The following is a 21,734-nucleotide window of genomic DNA, read 5'->3' as shown; positions in this document are numbered from 1 at the left end:
TGGCACCAAATCGCGTCGGACATAGTGCAAGGCGATTTGGTGCCACGATATCTCAGTAGCATGAGTTTATGACCAAACTCACTAAAGAACCGTCTAAATTCCATTTAATTGATAATTCAACAACACTTACCGTTATCTTGATGATATTTTTTCGTTATATAATCAAGAATTCTCTAAATATACTGCTGAAAATTTACCGAAAGGAACTTACTTTAAATAAAACTAATATTAACAGCAATAACTGTCCTTTCCTAGATTTAGATATTTCAGTATTACACCAAAACCTCTACACAAGATTTACGACAAAAGGAATGATTTTTCTTTCCCTATTGTTAATTTTCCCTTTTTGGACGGTAATGTTCCTTTGGCACCGTCTTACGGTGTTTATATATCCCAACTCGTTCGCTATGCTTGTGTCTGTAGTGACGTTTTGGATTTCAATGAGCGTAATCTATGTATTACTAGTAAATTATTAAGTCAGGGATTTCGTTACCACAAATTACTTAAAACCTTTACTTAATTCTTCCATAGATACAAAGATTTGGTCTGCAAGTTTGGCTGTACCTGTAGAAAACTTATTTCAAACGGAATAGCACATCCTAAATTTTACGATGATGTTGGAAACCGAGCTCGGAAATTTAGATACGATCCGGGTATACTTGTCAATCCTATAAGTAAATTTATTCTAAAAGGTTACCTATTCAACACTGTAATTAAATCTTTGAATATTGTTTTTATTGGTATAAATATTAATTTTGTTATCAGCAAATTAAAACCATAAAAAATATTACACATATGTACTTTCACGGTACTACAATTTGTCGATACCTATAGTTTGGCATTGCACGAGGTCATGTTTTTCTCTGATTTGTTAATGACGTCTTTACACTAAATCCGTTGGATATTGGATGTGTAATGATAGATATTTTAGTCTTAGATACATAATTTTTTTTATCAATTGTTATTGGCTTTGAACTAGCTTCAGTAACTGCGACTACTCTCAGATCTGTACTTAGTGTCTTTTTTTTGTGGGGATGTATAAGTACCCGTCCACGTCCACTCTGTGTTTTTGTTAGATGTATTTCTATTTGTATCCATCTGATGAGTTAAGCCTTTTTCAACTGATTTTTGTAGTTTGTTCTTATGTTGTACCGTTACACCACTGTTCCAGGTTAGGGGAGGGTTGAGCGCTGACAAACATGTTTAACCCACCACATTCTTTGTGTGCCTGTCCGATATCAGGAACCTGTAGTTCAGTGGTTGTCGTTGGTTTATGTCTGTCATATTTGTTTTTGTTTTCATAAATACATTTGTTATAAATTAGGTTGTAAGTTTTCTCAATTGATTTGTTTCATATTTTTCATGTCGGGCCTTTTAAAGCCGACCATATGGTATGGGTTTTTCTCATTGTTGATGGCCGTACGGTTGCCTTAAATTGCTTACATCCACTTCATTTGAACTTTGGTGGATTGTTTTCTCATTGGCAATCATACCACATCTCCTTACTTTTATATTAGTCAGTTTTGACAACTATGTCAATCTCTTCGTTTATTACATTGTTCCTTATTGATATATAAATATTTGGTTTTAAAACTTTGAATGTTTCAGATGAATGTTAAGTCCAAAAAAGTGCTTAGAAAACAGACATTTGGTATATCTCGCTCATGATTATAGTAAACGCTTATATATATTGTCGTGATTTTCCATTGATAACCCAATAAAACCAAGCTTAGAAATAATCAAACAGAAAATTAATGAAACTATAGAGACAGGAAAAAGAAGGATGCAACGGTCGGAAGAAATTACGCCGTGGCATTACCATGAAAAGGGCGATAAAACAAAATGACAGTCACTTATAATGCATATCAAACTTAACCAAATTACATCGATTAAACTAGTATATATTTCACAGAGATTTGTCATGTAAATTTAGAAAAGTCGCTGAAATGAAAAGTATCAAAGCAAAGGGAACAAATGTTCATTTGTATGGAAATCCATTATCTTTGATAATCTGAGTGTAAGTAGTCGCTGATTTCTTAGGTGTCCTTGTTCTGTTCATTGTGTCAAAGTCAACATGAAATATTCCAAAGTGCTGTGTAAATCCACTTCCCCACTCAAAGTTGTCCATTAGAGACCAAGCCATATATCCTTTGACATTTACGCCATCTTCTTTGTTTGCTATGTAAATAAGAAATGCAATGAAATATCTACAATTCAAAGAAACTATTTCATGTATCCGTTTTATCATAAGTAAAAGGGATCACAAAAAGAGCAGGATGTAACACAAATAAACACTTTGCATCTTCGATGTTCTTCGTTCGACTACCTTCTGAAACAGTTTACTTTGGTCTCTGGTAGATAGTTGTAACATTTGCAATCATACCACATCTTCTTATTGTTTATTCTGATTAGTTGATTACTACAGTAAAAGGGAAACGTTTATAAAGAAAATATTATACTTTATACTTAAGCAAAATTTAAAAAGGCTTATATGTATTAACGGCAAGCAGTTATATGATGTGTGGGAGAAATCGACACATATGATGCAACAGATTATACGTGTTTCGTTAGTTATATGGAAGAATTCAAATTTTGCAAAAAGGTGACTACAATAGGAAACCATATTTTCTATACTTTTAATGAGCACCATCAAATATGTCCCATAATAGGTACAATCCAATCAATTAATGCAACCTCAGGTATGATTTTAATCATTCAAAAAATACAAATTGTAAAAAAGAAAGTTGATAGTTTCAGATAAAGTCCAAGAAAATAAACGATATTTTGCAGATATAATCATAAAATTGAATATTGTTGACAGTGGAATAAATGAACCGGGATGTTTTCTTTGTTTTATGGAAAAGTATTTAATACACATGATACATTATAATAATGTTAGAATACAATTTTAAATTGAAAAAGTCCATGCTGATTTATTAGCCTTGCTTTTGTATTGTTTGCTTTTATTTCTTAAACGACTAGATGTGTTCAGTCAGAGCAATCAAACTTTGTATTAAGTGCGAGCATTTAAGTTCAATGTTTAAGCAACCGCCTAGATGAAGAACTGTAACTTACAACACTCGACGTATCATTTCTGTGAGTTTACCTTGGAGTTCGGTATTTTTGTTAATATTTTTTTCCTTGATATTAAATGAAATTGTTGTCCAATGTACATCCAGTCATTCTTTTCTTACACAATACGGTAAGATAATCAGTCGTTAAAACTGGTCAGCCCTTCGTCTTAAAGGTGTTGTATTATCCAAAATTAAGACCATAAACATGATGCAAATATTTATTCACACTTCAAGGGTACACTATCATATTACATTTCGTGTAATGCAAACTAATTGTATTAAAGTATAAATACCTTTTAACATTTCGTTGATATAACTATTGTAATACCATATTCTGTCGTTGTCTTCTAAAGATTTTCCATCGTCAGAGAATCCATTTTCAGTAACATAAATTTCAGGGGAGTTGTATCTGTCTTTGACCCACTTTAAAAGTCGTCTGATTCCCCAGGGGTTCCCTCGCAACCACCCTGACTGTGACCTTATCAATTATAAAATGATATCGCAAATTATTCATAGTGCTAACAGACTTTCTGAAATCATAATAACATTTTTAACCTAACTTGATTTCAACTTCCCAATTATCTATTTCCGATTTCTCAGCAGTAACATACCCTATACCCCGTTGCATGGTATTTACATATCTCAACTGATACGTTATGCTCGTGCATGTTCACACTATACGAACTTCATATACAGGACTGTGCTCCTTACGCAGAAACTTCTCCAACAGAGTTATGAGGAGGAAAGATTAAAAATGACACTTCGTAAATTTTATGGACACCATCACGAATTGGTTGATCTATACGATGTGTCTGTGTCTAAACTAACTAACGACATTTTTACCACGTCTTAGATTGTGCTTTGCCATCTACGTCGTCTGATCTGCTTAATACTGAACGTGACCTATTCCCGAATATGACTGTTTTGCCGAGTGTGAATTGGCATTGCTATACGACGTGTCTCGGTATTTATATATATCCAACATTCATGTATTTAGTTATGATGCTTCTTTTGTAAATCCGTTGGATATTTTGTTATGTCGTATGTTCGCTGTTGGAGACGACGTGGTTCGGTATTTATATATCCCGCTTTCGGCCGTTTTCGGGCATTTTGTTGTTACTGTCTTATACGTGTGTGTCCGGTGGGTCATTTTGTCCTGAGTTGCTGTCGGTTTATTTCGATTGTGGTTTTAATTCTGTATTTTCGTTACATTTCATATATGTCTTATTTGTCAGTATAGTCGAGTTACTCGTGGTTCGTCTACAGGGTTTTTGTTTTATGTTGTTTGTTTTCATGTGTGGTTACTGTTTGGTCCTACATGATCTTGCCTTATATTACAGTTTTTTTTTTTTTTTATTTTCTATATGTATGTTAAAGTTAAGATATAATATCAGCCTCTTCATTTATATGATTTTAAGTTTAAAGCAACTATATGCACAGGATTTTTTTGTTTATACATAGTTTTGATTTAGAAGAAAAACTGACATGGTTAGAAAATACATATAATAACACCATAACAAACACAATTTCATTTTAATATTCTTGTCATGGTTAGAAAATACATAAAATAACATCATTACAAACTCAATCCCAATTTAATATTCTTGTATGTGTCTATAATACAAATCTATTTTAATTTTAGAAATTTTCCTGTGATAATATAAACGTCACAAAAAATACTTCACTTTTTGTGACGTTGATCCGTTCATGTGACGCGCAGTCTATATTTCGTTTGTGGTGTCCTGGTTTGCTGTTGTAAATTCATGGGAGGTGTCCGTTGTTATTCTGCGATTTACATGTTGTAATGTACTATTAGATTATTTATTTATGTATTTCTCTGTGCTGAGTGTTCTTGCGTTTGTTTGTACTGTATTACTGTCACGTAGTGTTGTCATTTTAGCTGTATTTTTAACATTGCAATATAAGCGGGAGGTTTGGCTAGCCATTAAACCAGGTTCAACCCACCATTTTTTCTTAAAATGTCCTGAACCAAGTCAGGAATATGGCAGTACCTATACTACAGTCCGTTTCTATGTATTTTGGCGTTTGATTTTGTTATGGTTCAGTGTTTCTGTTGTTCCGTTGTTTTCTTCTTATAGTTTATGTGTTTCCGTCGGTTTTAGTTTGTTACCCGGATTTGTTTTTGCTTGTTTGAATTATGACTATTGAACAGCGGTATACTACTGTTGCCTTTATTTATACTTACAAATGCTTTTATACTTTATGGACATTTTCTGTTGTGATGTTTGCATTATAAATATTTTGACATATTTGTTTTCTTATAAAGTTATTTGAATAGGGTAAATTAACACTCAGTAAAGAGTTCACAATCAGGAATATGACAAAATCGGTTAAAATAACAGTTCAGACGACTTTACTGGTATCTAAAGACAAGTTGCCAGTGAATTGAGACGACTACACATCCTATCGATCAATTAATTTGTGATAGCGACCGTAAAACATATGTTGTGTGGATTTCAGTCCTACTTCATCATAACTCTGTTCGAGCAGTTTTTCTTCAAGAAGCACACCCCTGTTAATGAAGTTCATATATTGTAAACATGCACGAGATTAATGTATTAACTGAGATTTTTAACATGAATGGTATTTTTTTCTAAGTCGAGAAATTCCAAAACCTAAATACAGATAGATAAGTCGCACGTACTTATTAATTATGTTTAAGGGAGACTAACTCCTCTTTTTTCTCTCCCTTTCCTTGCAAACAATCTAAGGGTAAAATGATCTAGATGCCCTAAAGAGCCTGTGTCGCTTTTGTCTATGTGACACTCTCCAAAATTGCAGACGAGAACAGAATTCATGACAAAAATCTCTTTTTTTGTTGATTTTGTATTGCTGATCATTTGTTCTGTTTAGTTTCTCTCTATCTTCTTTAGTTTTTGCTCACAACACAAAAGAGGATAAAAAAAATCCTAATTTAAGAGCAAACACTCTTATGAAGAGTGACAGTCTACTAACTATATCACCAAAATTTGACTTGTTAGAAGATCTTGCCTTGCTGATCATTTTTATTATTTGTAGTGTCTATTCATCTATTATAATTTTATCATATAAAGCAAAACGCAAAAAAAATGGTAAAAATTGTCTTTAAAGGACAATAACACCAATAAGGAGTTGTCGGGCGATTTCCACCATTTGTCGCAATTGTAGATCTTGTCTTGCTGGTTATTTTTGGTTATTTAAGTTTCTATCTATCTATCAAAGTTTTTAATATATAAGGCAAAAACGCGAAAAAATGGCAAAAATCGTCAGTAAAGGGCATTAACTCTAATAACGAGTCGACTGACTATTTCGACCGTGAAAATTATTTGAAGCACTAGTCTTGCTGATCATTTTTTTTTATTCAAACTGTCTCTCTATCTATTAATGTCTTCAAGATAATAAGCAAAAACGAAAAAAAAACCGGTTAAACTTGTCATTTAAGGGCAATCCCTCCTATAAGAAGTCGCCTGATAGTTTTGAAGTATATGGACAATTGGTTGAGCTCAACATTCTTTACATTTCTGCTCCTGTCAAATTTTCTCTATTCATAGTGGTTTTCAAGATAATAGACAAAACTTGCATTTTACCCCTGTGTTCTATTTTACCCATGTCGGCCATGTTGGTTTTGCAGGCTTGGTCATCGGACACAGATACCATAATGATGATTGTAGCCAAGTTTGGTTAAATTTTGCCTAGTAGTTTCAAAGGAGAATATTTTTGTAAAAGTTAATAACGACAACGAACGACGATGGACGCCGAGATGAGAAAAGCTGACTTGGCCTTTTGGCCAGGTGAGCTAAAAACCAGTTTCCCTTCCGCTTCTTTTATGGATACCTGTTTCTATCATGTCAAAATTAAATAATCGTTATTTGATCTTCTTTTCCTGATGTTGGGAAAGAAAGAATACCGTCGCACTTGGTCTACAAAATAAATTCTTCTTGTCACATCGTTGAACCCTTCTATAAAAACACGTCCTATCGGTTTTGAAAGCAACGTAGTATACATCGAACACGATTGATACTGAAAATTTTCTTGGACAAATAATATTCAATAAAACATAAATCGCTTTCTGGTCTTTAAACCTTGATGAAAATCTCATAGCAAATATATTTTCTGTACATGCTTTATAAAGTCAAATCCTTTAAAATAAAGCTTATGCTTCTGATCATGTTCTAATAATAAGAGACTTTTTTTTTCATATTTGCCCACCACTATTTGGTTGTCATATTTAATTCTATGAAAAAACAGTTATCTTTTATCAGTCAGCATTTTACCTTTGACATTGCCTATTAATATTACAAATCATTTATTTCTGCTGAGAAATGGGAAGTTGACAATTGGAAAGTTGAAAACATCACGTTGGTCAAAGATTCTAGTTTCAAATGGTCCATATGTGCCAATATCGAGTTAAATATCAAGATCTGAAGCCGAACTTCTGCATCTCATATAAGAAAGTATTCTTAACTTCAAGTTTACATGGATATATGATATATTAGATGAAGGCACAAATTGAAATATAGGTTACTGTATGACATCAGCAATATATCTGAGAGTGAAATTAAAGAACTGTGCAATATGATTTTTCTTTTTCTTTTTGTCTTTGTCTGCAATGTCGGCATATAACTAAAGTGAAATGCTCCACTTCATTTCAGAGGTGATAATATTGTACTATGTAATTTGGTATTTTAATAATGATAAAGGAATCATCATACGTACATTTGAAAATTCCTTTTTTTTCATTGTACACAAATTTTCTTCTCTGGTGTCTAGATAAGAAAGGCACTGCAGGTTTCTTATCAGTTTGTAGACCTCATGTGATCTCTTATTGTTTTTTAATGGAATATTAGTTTTTGAGTTACCGTGTCTCATTGATATCAAATTTGCATTTCATTTCATTCATTTGTAGTTTTGTTTTGAGTAAGAAATAAATGACTTACTCCCTCCAGCATGAACTGTACGATACATCAATATCCTGATCGCGTTCATAATGCGGTTCATCAACAGACTGTTCCTTCTGAGAGACTAGATTTGTTGTATAATGATTGATACCTATAAAGTCTGCAGCTCCTGTGGGGAAGAGAACATAAGACCAACTATGATTTAATTAATGATGTAAGGGTTATGCAGAGTAGTGTTGGTTTAATCTCTACAACATATTTACAACAGCAAAACATACAAATGTTATCTAAAGTTATTTATTCTTGGGACAAAATAGAAAAAACCCAATCAACCTTCCATTTCAGAAGAAGCTATAACATACTCTATATTATGAGTATAACTACCTTTATTTTGACTTATTTCTTCATCGGTGAATTCCGGAAGCCTTGATTTTGATAGTCCTTGTTTCACACTCTTTGATTTGATCATTCGCTTCATGACTGCTGGATAGTCACCATTACCAAATATAGGGTTAGCAAACCAACCAAGTTTGAACTGAAGTGCCCTTTCTGCAGCAGCTCTATCCCATAGTGTATCTTCTCTAGGTTCCTTCCAATCACAGTCTAAGGTTATACCTACTTTACCTGAAACATAACAAAAATATTAATATTTCTTGTAGATAAACCAAATAAGCATGTTGTGTGATTTTGGCAATTTATAAACTAAATCATTTTTTGTGGTCTGACATGTAAACCTTAACACAGTAACTGGCGTTGTCAGTTGATTTTCAACTTATGAGTTTGAATGTCCCTTTGGTATAGTTCGCCTCTGTTTTAAGATACTCTAAAATTATAATATTTTAAGATAATCTACTTCCTCTTACTGTAAATTCAGAAATTATTGCGAGGTTTTTATTAATGCAAATAATGCGACTTGGTGAGTATCGCAATAAACAGAATTCTCATTCTGATAACCGATACATATATCTGTATGCAGATTTTCCTGAAATCACAATGATTAAACTAATAATTTTGTTCTTTCTTCAAAAATCGCATTAATAAATGCATGCAATAATTTCTGAAATTACAGTATAAAATATGTATAACAAAAATACCGAACTCCAAGGTATATTCAAGTCAAAAAAATAAAACCCAATGAAAACAGTTATAAAGCTACAAAATATTAAAAGAACAAATTGAAAACAGGACAAATCATATATAATATTTAAATCAAACCCTTCCAAAATTTCCGTCTCACCTCCCCCCTCCCCCCCCCCCCCCCCCAAAGAAAAACAAAACAACATAAACAAAAAGAAGCTATTAACAAACATACCATTAAAATGTGAACGAAAATGGTCATTATATGTATGGTAAGCTTTAACATGTGCTCTGATAATATTGTGAGTGACAGTATATACAGTAGAGCCTGGTTCACTGATGCCTGGAGCCATTACTCCAATGCCATGGCCTAACCAACTAACAACAAATGGCTCGTTAAATGTAATCCAAAGTTTTACCTAAAATATTGGTATAGAATAACACAATAAAACATTGCATGTTTAGATGAAAAGCAAACACTCTTTGAATTTATTAGTTGAATTCATTTGCAACTCAATTCAGGACAACAGTAGAAAGTTAACTATTGCTAGCAATTTGGTGTTGGTACTTATCACAGTCCTTGTACAAAGTAAACATCACTTGTAATTATCACTTGGTAACATTGTTTCGGTGAACTTATGCGTTTTTTAAGTAAATATAATGTCACCCTACCACTTCTTTCATTCATATTCACAAAGACCTTTTACAAATGCACGTTTATTGTTATCAGGCTTTTTGATTTTCCAGACAATAAGTTTTTAGCTTGGAGTCGTGTCTCCTATCTGCATCCTAACCACAAAGATACCATTAGAATCGTTACAGTGTATAGTGATTAAGTTGCATTTCGAGCATGAGTTCCCTATTCATTATATAAATTGATATTTATTATTATTATAATGAAATATGTGGTACCTGGTATTTCTCTTGGAACATAATCGTATGGCTTAGTTATAATTTATTGACTTACTCTATCTCCAAACATACTAAAACATAAGCGAGCATAGTCGTTGAAATATTCTATGAAAGCTTCATCTTTAAAGCCTCCTTTATCCTGAAGTCCCTGTGGTAGATCCCAGTGATAGAGAGTAACCATTGGTTCAATGTTGTTTGCCAGTAGTTCATTGATAAGATTATTGTAATAGTCGATACCCTTTTGGTTAACAGTTGCTAATGTACCATCTGCCATTATTCTGCTCCAAGAAAGGGAAAAACGGTAGTGTGATACCTTTAATGAAATAACAAAAAAATCTCATATTCATTCATTGAAAAGAAGCAGAAATTCGGAATGACTAACAATCTAAAGGATCATTCAATGGAAGCAGTGTAATTCTGTGACGTGAAAGATACGTTAATTTTACATATCAATAAAGTATTCCATAGTTACTATTGAATCCTTATGCATTTATATATAACGTCTGGCCATACAGTATATATGATGTGATATATTCGCGTATCCAGTTACAAGATTAGGTCTTTGATTGATAGCTGCCTCATTTGCAATTATAACAAATCTTATTCTATTATTCTTTTCTTACATGTGCAAAAAACATAAGTGTTTTGCACATGGAAGAAAACAGAGAAAATTTTTGCCCCATCAAACTAAAAACAATTTACATTATATTATGATAGATTTGAAGAAAACAACAAACGTTATTATTTCTGTTATACATGACAGTTATAAGAATATCTTGTCTTACATTAAGTCAGAAGCCTGGTATCTTTTGTGCGGTTTACAATAAAAGTTATAGTTACAACTTCAGAAACATCTGTCGTAAATACTGAACTATGTAAATATGTTTATAATAAGCAGATATACAATTCCATGTGATTCTCATATTTGAACAAATAAAATCACACCATGAGATTACTTACTCCGAGTGACTTTAACATCTGAACATCGTCTTTATATTTATGGTAACTGTCGCAGGCAACATCTCCAGTCTGTTTATTGACAATACGTCCAGCATGGGAGTACACGTCCCATATACTCGGTCCTTTTCCTAAAAAGCAAACACTATTCATAATAAGTTCCGCGGAACCCTGTGTATCACCAGCGATTGCTGCTGTCAGTGTTAAAGTGTAATGTTGATTGTCAAAAAAACTAAGTCCATTTATCAGTACAATACGGGAAATAATTTTTAAAAATTCAAGACTTGTTTCTTTTTTATTTCCAAGTTTCAAAATATTCCGTGAAGGTTAAACAAAGTGATTGATGCCTAAAACTTTAATCCCATTCTAAAATATGGAAAAACAATTTTTTGAATTTTGATTCAGACATTATCTCTGCCAAAACTTTAAAAGCTTTAAAGAATTTTATGAAGGTTTGACAAAGTTATTGATGTCAAAACACTTTTAACCCCAGACTGTATCGAACTGTTAATCTGCAAAAACTAAGTTATTCAATTAGTTAAAACAAAAACGGAAAAATAAAGAAAAAAATCTTTTTAAACTTTTGATGTCTATACTGTTTTTTCATCATCAACAAAATTCTGTTGAATTTTCGTAAAATTCCTTGAAGATTTGACAAAGCTATTTTAAATGTCTGAAAACTTTAACCTTAGACTGAATCTTAATGCTAACTTCGAAAATTACTTCTGGTTATAATAGAACAACAAAGGATATGGGGTATGCATTCATGACACAAAATCAGTACACGCACAGCAAAAAACACACAGAAAAGTGGATATAGTCTTGTTGTCGTAAAATTCAATGAAGATTTAATCACAGAATGAACCTTAATGTTTACGTCGGCGTCACCGACGGGATGATGGATCGATATGTCTTGCTTCCGCGAAATAAAAAATGTTCCAGGCTCCACAAGAAAAATCATATGCAACATTATTTACAGTATATTTAATTAGTTTTACAGTAATATTCAAACTTTTTTTTCAAATATATTAATGTTTTTGAAACGTTTATATAACGTCCATTAACTTATACTTCCTCCTTCGGTATTCCAATATCATTTGAAAATAGCAGTTTTTAGGGTTAATGATATATAACCATAAATTCCACAAAATAAGCAAAGCTGAAATTAGCACACCACCACCAAACATTTACCTATAATAAATACTAAATAGACCAAATCATTGTAAGCATGCATACCATCTTCGTTCCATCCTCCTTCAATCTGGTATGCAGATGTTGCAGCTCCCCAGGCAAAATCGTTTTGAAATGTCCCATGCATGAAGGCATCTCTATCAACTAAATCTAAATTAAACAATGTAAACACTTTTCATTCTTAAACATCCAGATCTAAAATGAGTGGCGATCAAATAAATGTATATATGATTCTTACAATTTATGCATAAAAGAAAATACAGTTGCCTTTTGTTTGGGGTGATATACTTGCAACAGAATTGCGGTTCTTAGACTGAAAAAGTGCCATACCAATTGTATTTGTCAACTCTTTCTTAATGATGTCTGTAGCCATTAATCTGAATGTTTGCTTCCTTTCACAGGTGAACGGGAAATCCGTGTTGTCACAACATATCTAAGTCTTATTTGAAGGGATTAGCTATATATCTTGATATTCTTTATTATTTCATATTTAAAAATTAAAAACAAAAACAAATTAAGCTCCTTTGAATAATGAAAATAACTTTTTTTAAATTGTCTGCGTCCTAAGCATTATATTTAACAGTGCAAAGTGTTTTCTGATAAATATAATGTATTCTTAGTCAAAATTTATTATGTGCACATTGATTTAATATAAAAGATGTGTCCTTCATTTTTTCAACATTCTTTTTTTTTTTTTTTTTGTACAAAATGTTTTTTTTTCTTAGATGTTTAGATATTTTATATGTATTTTAAAAATACTTTTGTACATGTTGCTGAATCAATGATTCAGATTTGTTTTTTTTTTCTCTTTTAGACTCTTGCATTTTCACATTCATTGTTTTTTTATGTTTACATTTTGTATTTCGACACATTAAGGTATTCAGTTCCTTCCTTTATATTCGACAGTTGCAGTGAGCACTTTCAGTTGGATATCTAGTTTCAGTTTCTGTTTTTTATTTTTATGTGTTCTCATTTTCTGTTATATTCGTTCTGTATAGATATTAAACGTATACATGCGGTCAACAGAGAAGGACAACGACATATTAGGACAACCTTAGATCCTTGTTTTGATCTTATTCATTAATTACCTTGTCGTACATATCTCATATCCCAATTTCTTGGAAATCCGTTATATTTCACCAGATCTGTGTAAAAATGAGCTGATGCCTTCGGAATTCTTGGTCTATCTGATCGTTCGTAGTCCACTTTGAAAAGTCCAAATTTTTCAGAATAGCCAGCTCTCCATTCCAAATTATCCATCAGCGACCATGCAGTGTAACGTTTTACATTGGTGCAGTTATCTAATTTGATTGCTAAAATAATCGGATAGATATGTATTGTAAAGTAAATAGCAACTATACATACATTCAGTCGATATATTCTTTCAGGTGGGTATATCGTCGTATCAACATCATACAAAGGCTATAATAGTACTGAGTAAGGAACTCGTGAAAATGCGAAGATCTTAAAATACTGAAAACCTAATACAAAATAAGCAATAATATGTTGTTCGTCAATTTCTGTTGATGCTCTGGTGAGTTGCAACCCAATTGGAAGTTTGACATTGTATTAACATTAAAATACACATTCATATGCTATAGTAACATGATTATCATATATACTTAACAATACTGATTTTGATGCGTGCAAATTTTGCATCAAAGGTATTGATGGTGAAATACATATTAGTTTTAAATGTTCCAATATTTTATTTGCGAGACATTTTCACTATTTATGCATGACTTCTTTTTGAATCATTAAAACGTCTTTAAAGACGTTTATGTAAACAATTACATAAAGTATTTTAAAGTCTATAAAGAAGATCGATTTACAAACTTTGTTTAAACAATATCAACTTTTAGAGAAATATACCTTTTAGCAGTTCGTTAATGTATGCTTTGTAATAATCTATTCTTCCCTGGTCAGTGAGGTCACCACAGTCAGAGAAACCATTCTCTGTGATGTACACATCTGCATGAGGATATTTTTTCTTTATCCAGTTCATCAATTTTCTCATTCCCCAGGGTACGACTTTGAGCCAACTAGATTTTGCTCTAAGATATAAAAATACCAGTCATTATTTTAATGTGATATGTTTGTAGGTTGCATACCTGAAATTTTTGATTTGCGTTCAAATATCAGGTCTTATATGAATGAGTTCATTATAAATTTTTATCAGGCCTCATTTTTTACATCGTAAGTATAGTTTCACGTTATTGCCTATATCAGCCTGGTATCATTCTTCCAACCATATACGGGAATCTCAAGATGACACCCGGATGGCAAATGAGTTGAAAGTATCCATAACTATAGTTTGATAGTAATGTAGACTTAATGAAGACATAATTTTTTAATTGAGGTCTGGAGCTGGCATGTCAGTAACTGCTAGTAGTCCTTTGTTAATTTATGTATCATTGTCATTTTGCTTAGTTTCTTTTGTTACCTTTTCTGACATCGGACTCGGACTTCTTTTAAACTAAGTTTTACTGTGCGTATTGCTGTGTGTTTGTTTTTTCTACATTGGCTAGAGGTATAGGGGGGGGGGGGGTTGAGATCTCACAAAACATGTTTAACCCCGCCGCATTTTTGCGCCTGTCCCAAGTCTCTCTTTGTTGAAGACCCATTTGGTCGGGTTGTTGTCTATTTGACACATTCCCCATTTCCATTCTCAATTTTATTAATGCATAATGGTCTATATCTTTTTCTTACGTTTTCCATGTTGGATCTTCCGATTCATCAGTATCAGGGTCCTGTGCTAAACTTGGCCAGTCATTATGAGGACTGTTGTAAATATACCTTGATGTATAATGGTTGATACCAATAAAATCAGCTGAACCTGTAATTATCCCAAGACATCATTTTTTGAAAGACTTATAAGCATCGACAACAGTGGTAAAAGTATGTGTAGTTTAGCGTTTTCTTCCAAAAATTAGTTTGTAGAATAAAGTCTTCAACCTTTTTTTAGGGGAACTCAATTTAAGACCGCAAAATCTATTAAAACACAAACTTCAAATACAGTTCATGCTTTTCCGAGTATAAAAAAGGAAGGACCTTTTCCAATCCAGCTTTCAAATATGAGCTCTAGATTGTTGTTTTCTTAACGTCCAGTTGCCAATAATTTCATGCATAATAGAGGTTTCCCGATTTGCTACCGTTCCAACCATAGTACGAACTAGGAGCCGTCATTGTACTTTTGTACTGAATTTAAAGGCCGGCGCAACAGAGTTCGTGTAATATGCACTTGTTCCCTTACTAAAAGACTTATTATATTCTTACTTATATTAATGCAATGTTGCAGGATTTTTCAATCTATCTTATAATAAATTCGTGTACTGTATTATCTATATGCGTTAAACAAACGCTCTAATGCATGCGGAATCGATTCAGTATATTTACCCTTGTTCATTAGTTTCTCATCTTCTGTAAATACTGGAAGTCGAGACTTTGATAATTTTTGTAATTTGCTCTTTTCTGCTACTTTTGTCTTCATTATTTCAGGATAATCTCCATTTACATAAATTGGATGAGCATAAACTCCAAGATCAAATTGCATCTTCCTCTCTGATGCATCTTTATCAGCCTTGCTATCTGTTTTTGGCTCCTTCCAATCCGTGCTCAAGGATATGCCTATTTTACCTACATTATGCATATCACTGTTAATTCACAGAACTTCATAGATCAAAATACAACGAAATAACAATTTAAAAACGATTTTCAAACATTCAACTCTGTCGTTTCAAACAAATTCGCACGCATTTAAATCTTCTATTGCTTCAAATGATGTAAAATGTTTATAAAATATATCCTATTCCTATTCGTTATTTATCTTAAGACAGTGGAGCCTGACACATGTAGCAAAATCTCATACCGTACTGTAAGTTTCAGACGGACCCTTTCAGCAAATTGGCATAAATTATTTGCTAGATGCCGCTACATCTGTGTTTTAAACTTATATGAGGGGACAAATAAATCAATCAAAACTCTCATAATTTGCTGTACAATCTCATTTCAAATACACAAACAATTTAAACATTTAGACATTCTCTTGCCACATCAAGATGTTTGTACGCTAACTGTTAAAGTATAAAGAGGACAAATAATTTGGATAGTGTAACAATTTCGATAAAAAGACCAAGCAATTAAAATAGTTCTCTTAAGAGGAGTTATAAATTATCCCGAGAAATTATTTTGTTATCTTTCTTTTCATTAGATTTGACGTCTAGCAAATTCAAAGTTTTGTTTCAAAATTCTTATCCGAAAATATATCATTTCGTTGAAAAAGAAAAAAAAGCTTAAGCAGATTTGATATTTTCGAGTCGCCTTTTTAAAAATAGTTCATAAAGTTTGTAAAGAAACTTTCTTGTATTGTCGAAGGAACAACGAAACCAAAAAGGTTATGATTGTTGGACTCAAATGTTTTATGAAAAAAATATGCACAGAAACGTTGATTTATAAACTTTAATCCACTTTGATCTGTAGTAAATTTTACCTTTCTGTTTAGCGTAGAATTCTTGTCTGTAAGTTCTGTAAGCCTTTGCATGTGCTCTAATCAGATTGTGATTAACTACATATGGTCCTGTGGCGGGTTTGTAAACAGCTGGAGCAAAGACAGCCGTTCCGTAACCAAGCCATGATACCACACCAGGCTCATTTAGAGTTATCCAACCTTTAACCTGGTTTATAATTTGAAAAAAATAATTATCATTTTGCCGTGAACATTCAGGTCATCTTTTTATCGACAAAATCTAAACCCCCACTAACAGTTTAGTAACAATTTATGTATTTGAACATGCAACAAAACTATCATCCGTTAAAAAAACTAGTGTCAATATATTGCAATCTGGGGGAACACGAAAGTACAATAGCAAAGAATGAACAATCGATATATTTAGTATTACATTATAGTACACTTATACTTTTCAGTGCCTTACTGAAAATGTGTGTTCACCAACTTCGTTTTTACGGTACACATCATTCAAAGTGTCGTTTTTGGTGAAAAAAAATACCACATATTAACGTCAAAATAAACACAAGTTACTGCGTTGTAAGCCGTAAAACGTCGATTTTTTGACGTTTTTTTACTACCAATAAGGTAACAGATTGGTCATTACATCAAAAGAACAAAGTCAATAACCATATATATATGATTCTTTTTTTTATCATTTAAACGTGAACTTGTGTATCAACAACATATCTTTTTTAAGAAAACTCGATGGACTTGAAATTAGATATTTTTATGATTTTAGGACAAATTGAAGAACGTTTTTCGCCGATTGTATGTGCTTTCTAAACAAATTCTTACTTGTTTTGAATGAATTCAATCAGAAATATTTCACAAAATATGAGAGATACATCAATAATTTTTCGATTTTCAGTTATTGTTTAACGAGCCAAAGTTGTATGCAAAATTCTACCAAAATCTGAGACATAGCCCATTTACTGTACCTTGACCTTAAAAGGTATGACATATTGACTATTTTAGGAAGTTTTGTAATTTTTCAAAATATTGTGTTTTGACTATGATAGTTTCATTGATAAAAGCTATCTTCAGATCGGCAATTTCGGATATTGAATATGAACTCCTCAAGTATTTCCAAACTTTTGTTGTACAGGTTACCTGGTGAAAAGGACGTGCTGTGCGCATGGAAATAGATTCATGTTTATAATCGCCCAAATGAAATATAATAATAGAATTCCAAGCCCTTGAGCATCGTATAATTAGTTTTATTTTTCTGTTAATTAGCTTTTAAAATGCATTCATACAACTTTTGCTCTCCAAACTTTTGGCGTTCACGACAAACCTTAATTCAGAAAAAAAAATAAAGCGCTTTGAAACAGGTTTGACGCGTACGGTGACCTATAGTTGTTGACTTCTATGTCATTTGGTCTCTAGTAAAGAGTTGTCTCATTGGCAATATATACCACATCTTTTTATTTTATAATTAATCCCACCACATTTTATTCATTTACAATGTCAGGCTATTTGGACCATGAGTTGTTTGTTGTTGTTATTCTTTGTGTATACGTTTTATTTTGTACGAAGTCTTTCTATAGTGGGGGGGGGGGGGGGGGGGGGGGGGGATGTTGCACTTTCAATATTTTTGTTAATTCCTGTTATCTTTTTATAAATATTCGATCACAGCAAATGCTTTTTCCTATTTCGATGTGTTATCAGCTAACTTATTAGGACATTTGATTTGTAATTTTTTAATGTATGGCAGTGGCTATTTTTTTTTTTAATATTGTATTTTGGCTGTGATAGGTTCATTAATAAAACCTATCTTCAATTCGGTAATTTCGTATATTTAATTTCAATTTTAAATTCCGATTATGAATTCTAAATCTTTAAATCGAAATTTATTATCTTACATTTAGATCTTGAATTCAATCCATATATTGAATGTCGAATTTAATTCAAACCACATATTGAATCTAGAAATGTCAAACCTCAAATCACCCAAAATGACAAGATTCATGTTTGCTTGATTGCTTGAATAGTTTTGACAATAAAAATCACCTGACCTTCATTGCTTATGTGGTATGTACTATTAGTATAACTTTCAAACCCAAAACAACTTAACCACAGTTTCACACCTTGTCTCCATATTCTCGGAACATTTCTCTAGCATAGTTATTGAAATAATCAACAATGGTATCGTTTTCCCATCCTCCTTTGTCATTAATAGTCTGCGGTAGATCCCAATGATACAATGTCACCATTGGTTCTATGTTGTATTTGATAAGCTCATCTATAACGTTATGATAGTACTGTATCCCTGCTGCATTACGAGATGAAGGGGTTCCATCTGGAAATACTCGGCTCCAAGATATAGAAAACCTATAGAAATCTACCTGTAAAAACCGCAAATAAGATAAATCTTCAATATTCAACTGCTTGTTACTACAGAATTAGTCAATTTTTCGACATTTATGTAGAAATGTATTTTTCTGTTTTGTTATAAAAAATCGATTTAATACCACATCAAAATAAATAAAAAAACAATTGGCATTTCAAGAGGATAATCCCATTCCTAAAACTAATCATATCGAGGGCGTTTTGATTGATTGATTGATCGTTGTTGTTTAACGTCCTGTAGCAACTATTTCATGCATGTTCAGGAGAGGACGTTTTTGAATGGCCGGTCTAAATTGAAATCGTCATTTGTCTTTCGTCAAATTTTGAACATGTTTTGCTTTACGTATTAAGAATAACTTCATATCAATTTTGGTCACCAAACAATTAAGCCCGTCGAAGTATAGTTATCTATTTTTCGGCATTAAAAACTTACACCTAAGCCCTTTAACAGTTGTACATCTTCTTTGTATTTGTGATATGAATCTGCTGCTATGTCACCATTCTGACATTTGTTTGCGTTACATTTATGTAGAAATGTATCCCAAATACTAGGTCCTCTGCCTGTAAAAAAATGTTTAGTCTTAGGAAATACATATGAAATATTTCCACCAAGCAGAGATCTAACAAAAAAATTATGAATTGTATTGCAGGCACATCAGAATTTCACGGCTTTTATTTTTATGATAATGAAATAAAAGTTTTGTTTTCCTTTCATATTTGGGAATATATAAATTCAAATCAAACACGTGGCTACTAGTCAAGTCAATCTACCATAAAAATTGCATAACCTTAAGCAAATCGGAACAGAAGTAATTTTGGTCTCATTTTAAAGGTTTACTTAGTATAAGCCCTCTTTCACATATCAAAAGCCTTGCAAAATCTAAAGTGTCTGGGTTAGAAACACTAGTTTCATCCACAAATCATAACTGGAAATTAATCTGAAAAAGTTTATTTTGTAATAATTCCATTGGTAACTGTTTGAGGCATATCTTTGTTTCACATATCTAAAAGCATTTCTATACATCAATGTGGATTTTTATGTAAAATGTCATTTTGGGTACAAAAGTACATGACAAGCTGTTTCATCAAATATGGTTTCAACTGATTTTTACAGTTTGTTCTTATGCTGTGATGATACATCACTGTTCCAGGTTTGGGTTGAGCGCTCTCAAACATGTCAAACCAAGCCACTCTCTATGTGCTTGTCCCAAGTCAAGAGCATGAAATTTAGTGGTTGTCGTTGTTTGCTGTCTATCATATTTTTTTGTTTTGTTTATTGTTTTGTACATAAACCAGACCGTTTGTTTCCTCGTTTCAATTGTCTTACATTTTGTCATTTCGAAACTGTTATGGCTTACAATACAGCATGGTTTTGCTATTGTTTGAAGGCCGTACGTTGACTTACAGCTGCTTACCATAAACGTGGATAGTTGGCAATCATTAATCTTCTTACTTTTACATAAAACTATAGTCAAGCAAAAAATCACAAATAGATTCTTACTATTAATTCATAAATGTGTTCAAAGCGTGCCTGTGGCTAATGATAGAGCTTAAATGTACTCAACTATACACATATTTATGTTTTATTTTGTTATGTAACAAGCGAAAAAAGTTGCCTTGTTCTATGAATAATGATAAAAAAAAAAGGCCTAGTATCGATTTTTCTGGCTCTGTGTTTAATTCCAACTGATTTATTGCATAACATACTTAGTTGTAATCAAATCTAATGTACGATACAGTATATGATCAACGGCTGTGACAATTGGTGATTTTGATTTCAAATAAAATGCATATATATACACGTTGCATTATTTGTGTTTCATTTTATTCTTGTGAACCCTTTTTCTATTTATAGCAATTATTTCTCATTATATTACTATGGACATACAAAAAATATTAACAATAGTGTGCACTAGTTGTATTGTCACCACTCCAGTGAAACTGTATACATTCTGAAAGGGGTTAAAATACAGTGATGGGTGTAATCATACTCTTTAAACACAGTTGTTAAATTCAGTTGTGTTTGTTCTTTTGGTTTGGAATTCATTATTTCGTTGGCAGTACCCTTTGATGATGATATAACATACTGCGAATGCTATTGCATCATTTAAGGTATTTACATATACAGTTGCCTGGTCAAATCATTCTGTCCTTTCGGTATAATTGCATAATTGTGCATTTTAATTGGACGTGGCATTCAATTCCAAAGGTTAAACTTCTATTAAAAAGGATGTTTTGGCAAACTTGGCTTTACTGCAGATAGCGGTATAAATAAAAGATACATCAGTTATTTCTTAAAGGGTGGACAGGAGGCGCTTCAGTTTTAACTTGAAAGTGGCAGGAAACTTTAGTTTTTTCATTCCTTCGACCCATTAAACACAGCAATCCTGTCTTGACAAAAAAGTAAAATATTTACTTCCGTATGAAATGAACCATCTATTACTACACGTGCTCTCCGTGTACGTTAAAACAATGCGTAGAAAAACAAACGAAAGGCTTAATTCAACTCATGATTTTCATGGTTACAGCTTAAAATTTAGCTATAAGAATTCAATGCGTTTTTGTAATTTTATAAGATTGTAAAAGCTTGGTGCGTGTACAGAACTTTAGGGTGAAGCGCTTCCGGTCAACGTTTTGCACCCAAATAATACTACCATACGAAGGATTCAATTCTAGAGTATTTTTCAATAATGTAATCATGATCAATTTTACTCTATCCGATATTTTCTGGAGAAAGCAGACATCAAATAGATTCAAATGGGGACCAAA

General features: G+C 32.3%; 1 protein-coding gene across 1 annotated transcript in view; it reads right to left on the bottom strand.

The window, feature by feature from the left end:
* Window positions 1-1,838: 1,838 nt before the first annotated feature.
* The window catches only part of LOC127712472 (lactase/phlorizin hydrolase-like), a 31,350-nt gene continuing 11,454 nt past the window's right edge, over window positions 1,839-21,734 (bottom strand). Inside the window, exons 2-16 of the mRNA XM_052218916.1 lie at window positions 19,399-19,526; window positions 18,704-18,961; window positions 16,599-16,782; window positions 15,506-15,745; window positions 14,819-14,945; window positions 13,982-14,163; window positions 13,198-13,422; window positions 12,155-12,259; window positions 10,922-11,049; window positions 10,017-10,274; window positions 9,285-9,468; window positions 8,357-8,596; window positions 8,012-8,141; window positions 3,368-3,552; window positions 1,839-2,178 (exon numbers count right to left, since the gene is read on the bottom strand). Of these exons, the coding sequence (XP_052074876.1) occupies window positions 1,979-2,178; window positions 3,368-3,552; window positions 8,012-8,141; window positions 8,357-8,596; window positions 9,285-9,468; window positions 10,017-10,274; window positions 10,922-11,049; window positions 12,155-12,259; window positions 13,198-13,422; window positions 13,982-14,163; window positions 14,819-14,945; window positions 15,506-15,745; window positions 16,599-16,782; window positions 18,704-18,961; window positions 19,399-19,526 (2,774 nt within the window). The 3' untranslated portion in view covers window positions 1,839-1,978. The remainder of the gene's footprint in view (window positions 2,179-3,367; window positions 3,553-8,011; window positions 8,142-8,356; window positions 8,597-9,284; window positions 9,469-10,016; window positions 10,275-10,921; window positions 11,050-12,154; window positions 12,260-13,197; window positions 13,423-13,981; window positions 14,164-14,818; window positions 14,946-15,505; window positions 15,746-16,598; window positions 16,783-18,703; window positions 18,962-19,398; window positions 19,527-21,734) is intronic.

The sequence above is a fragment of the Mytilus californianus genome, unplaced genomic scaffold (assembly GCF_021869535.1).
Source record: "Mytilus californianus isolate M0D057914Y unplaced genomic scaffold, xbMytCali1.0.p SCAF_8, whole genome shotgun sequence".
Lineage (NCBI taxonomy): Eukaryota > Metazoa > Mollusca > Bivalvia > Mytilida > Mytilidae > Mytilus > Mytilus californianus.
Note: the sequence above shows the minus strand (reverse complement) of the source record. Positions and strands in the feature narration are given on the sequence as shown.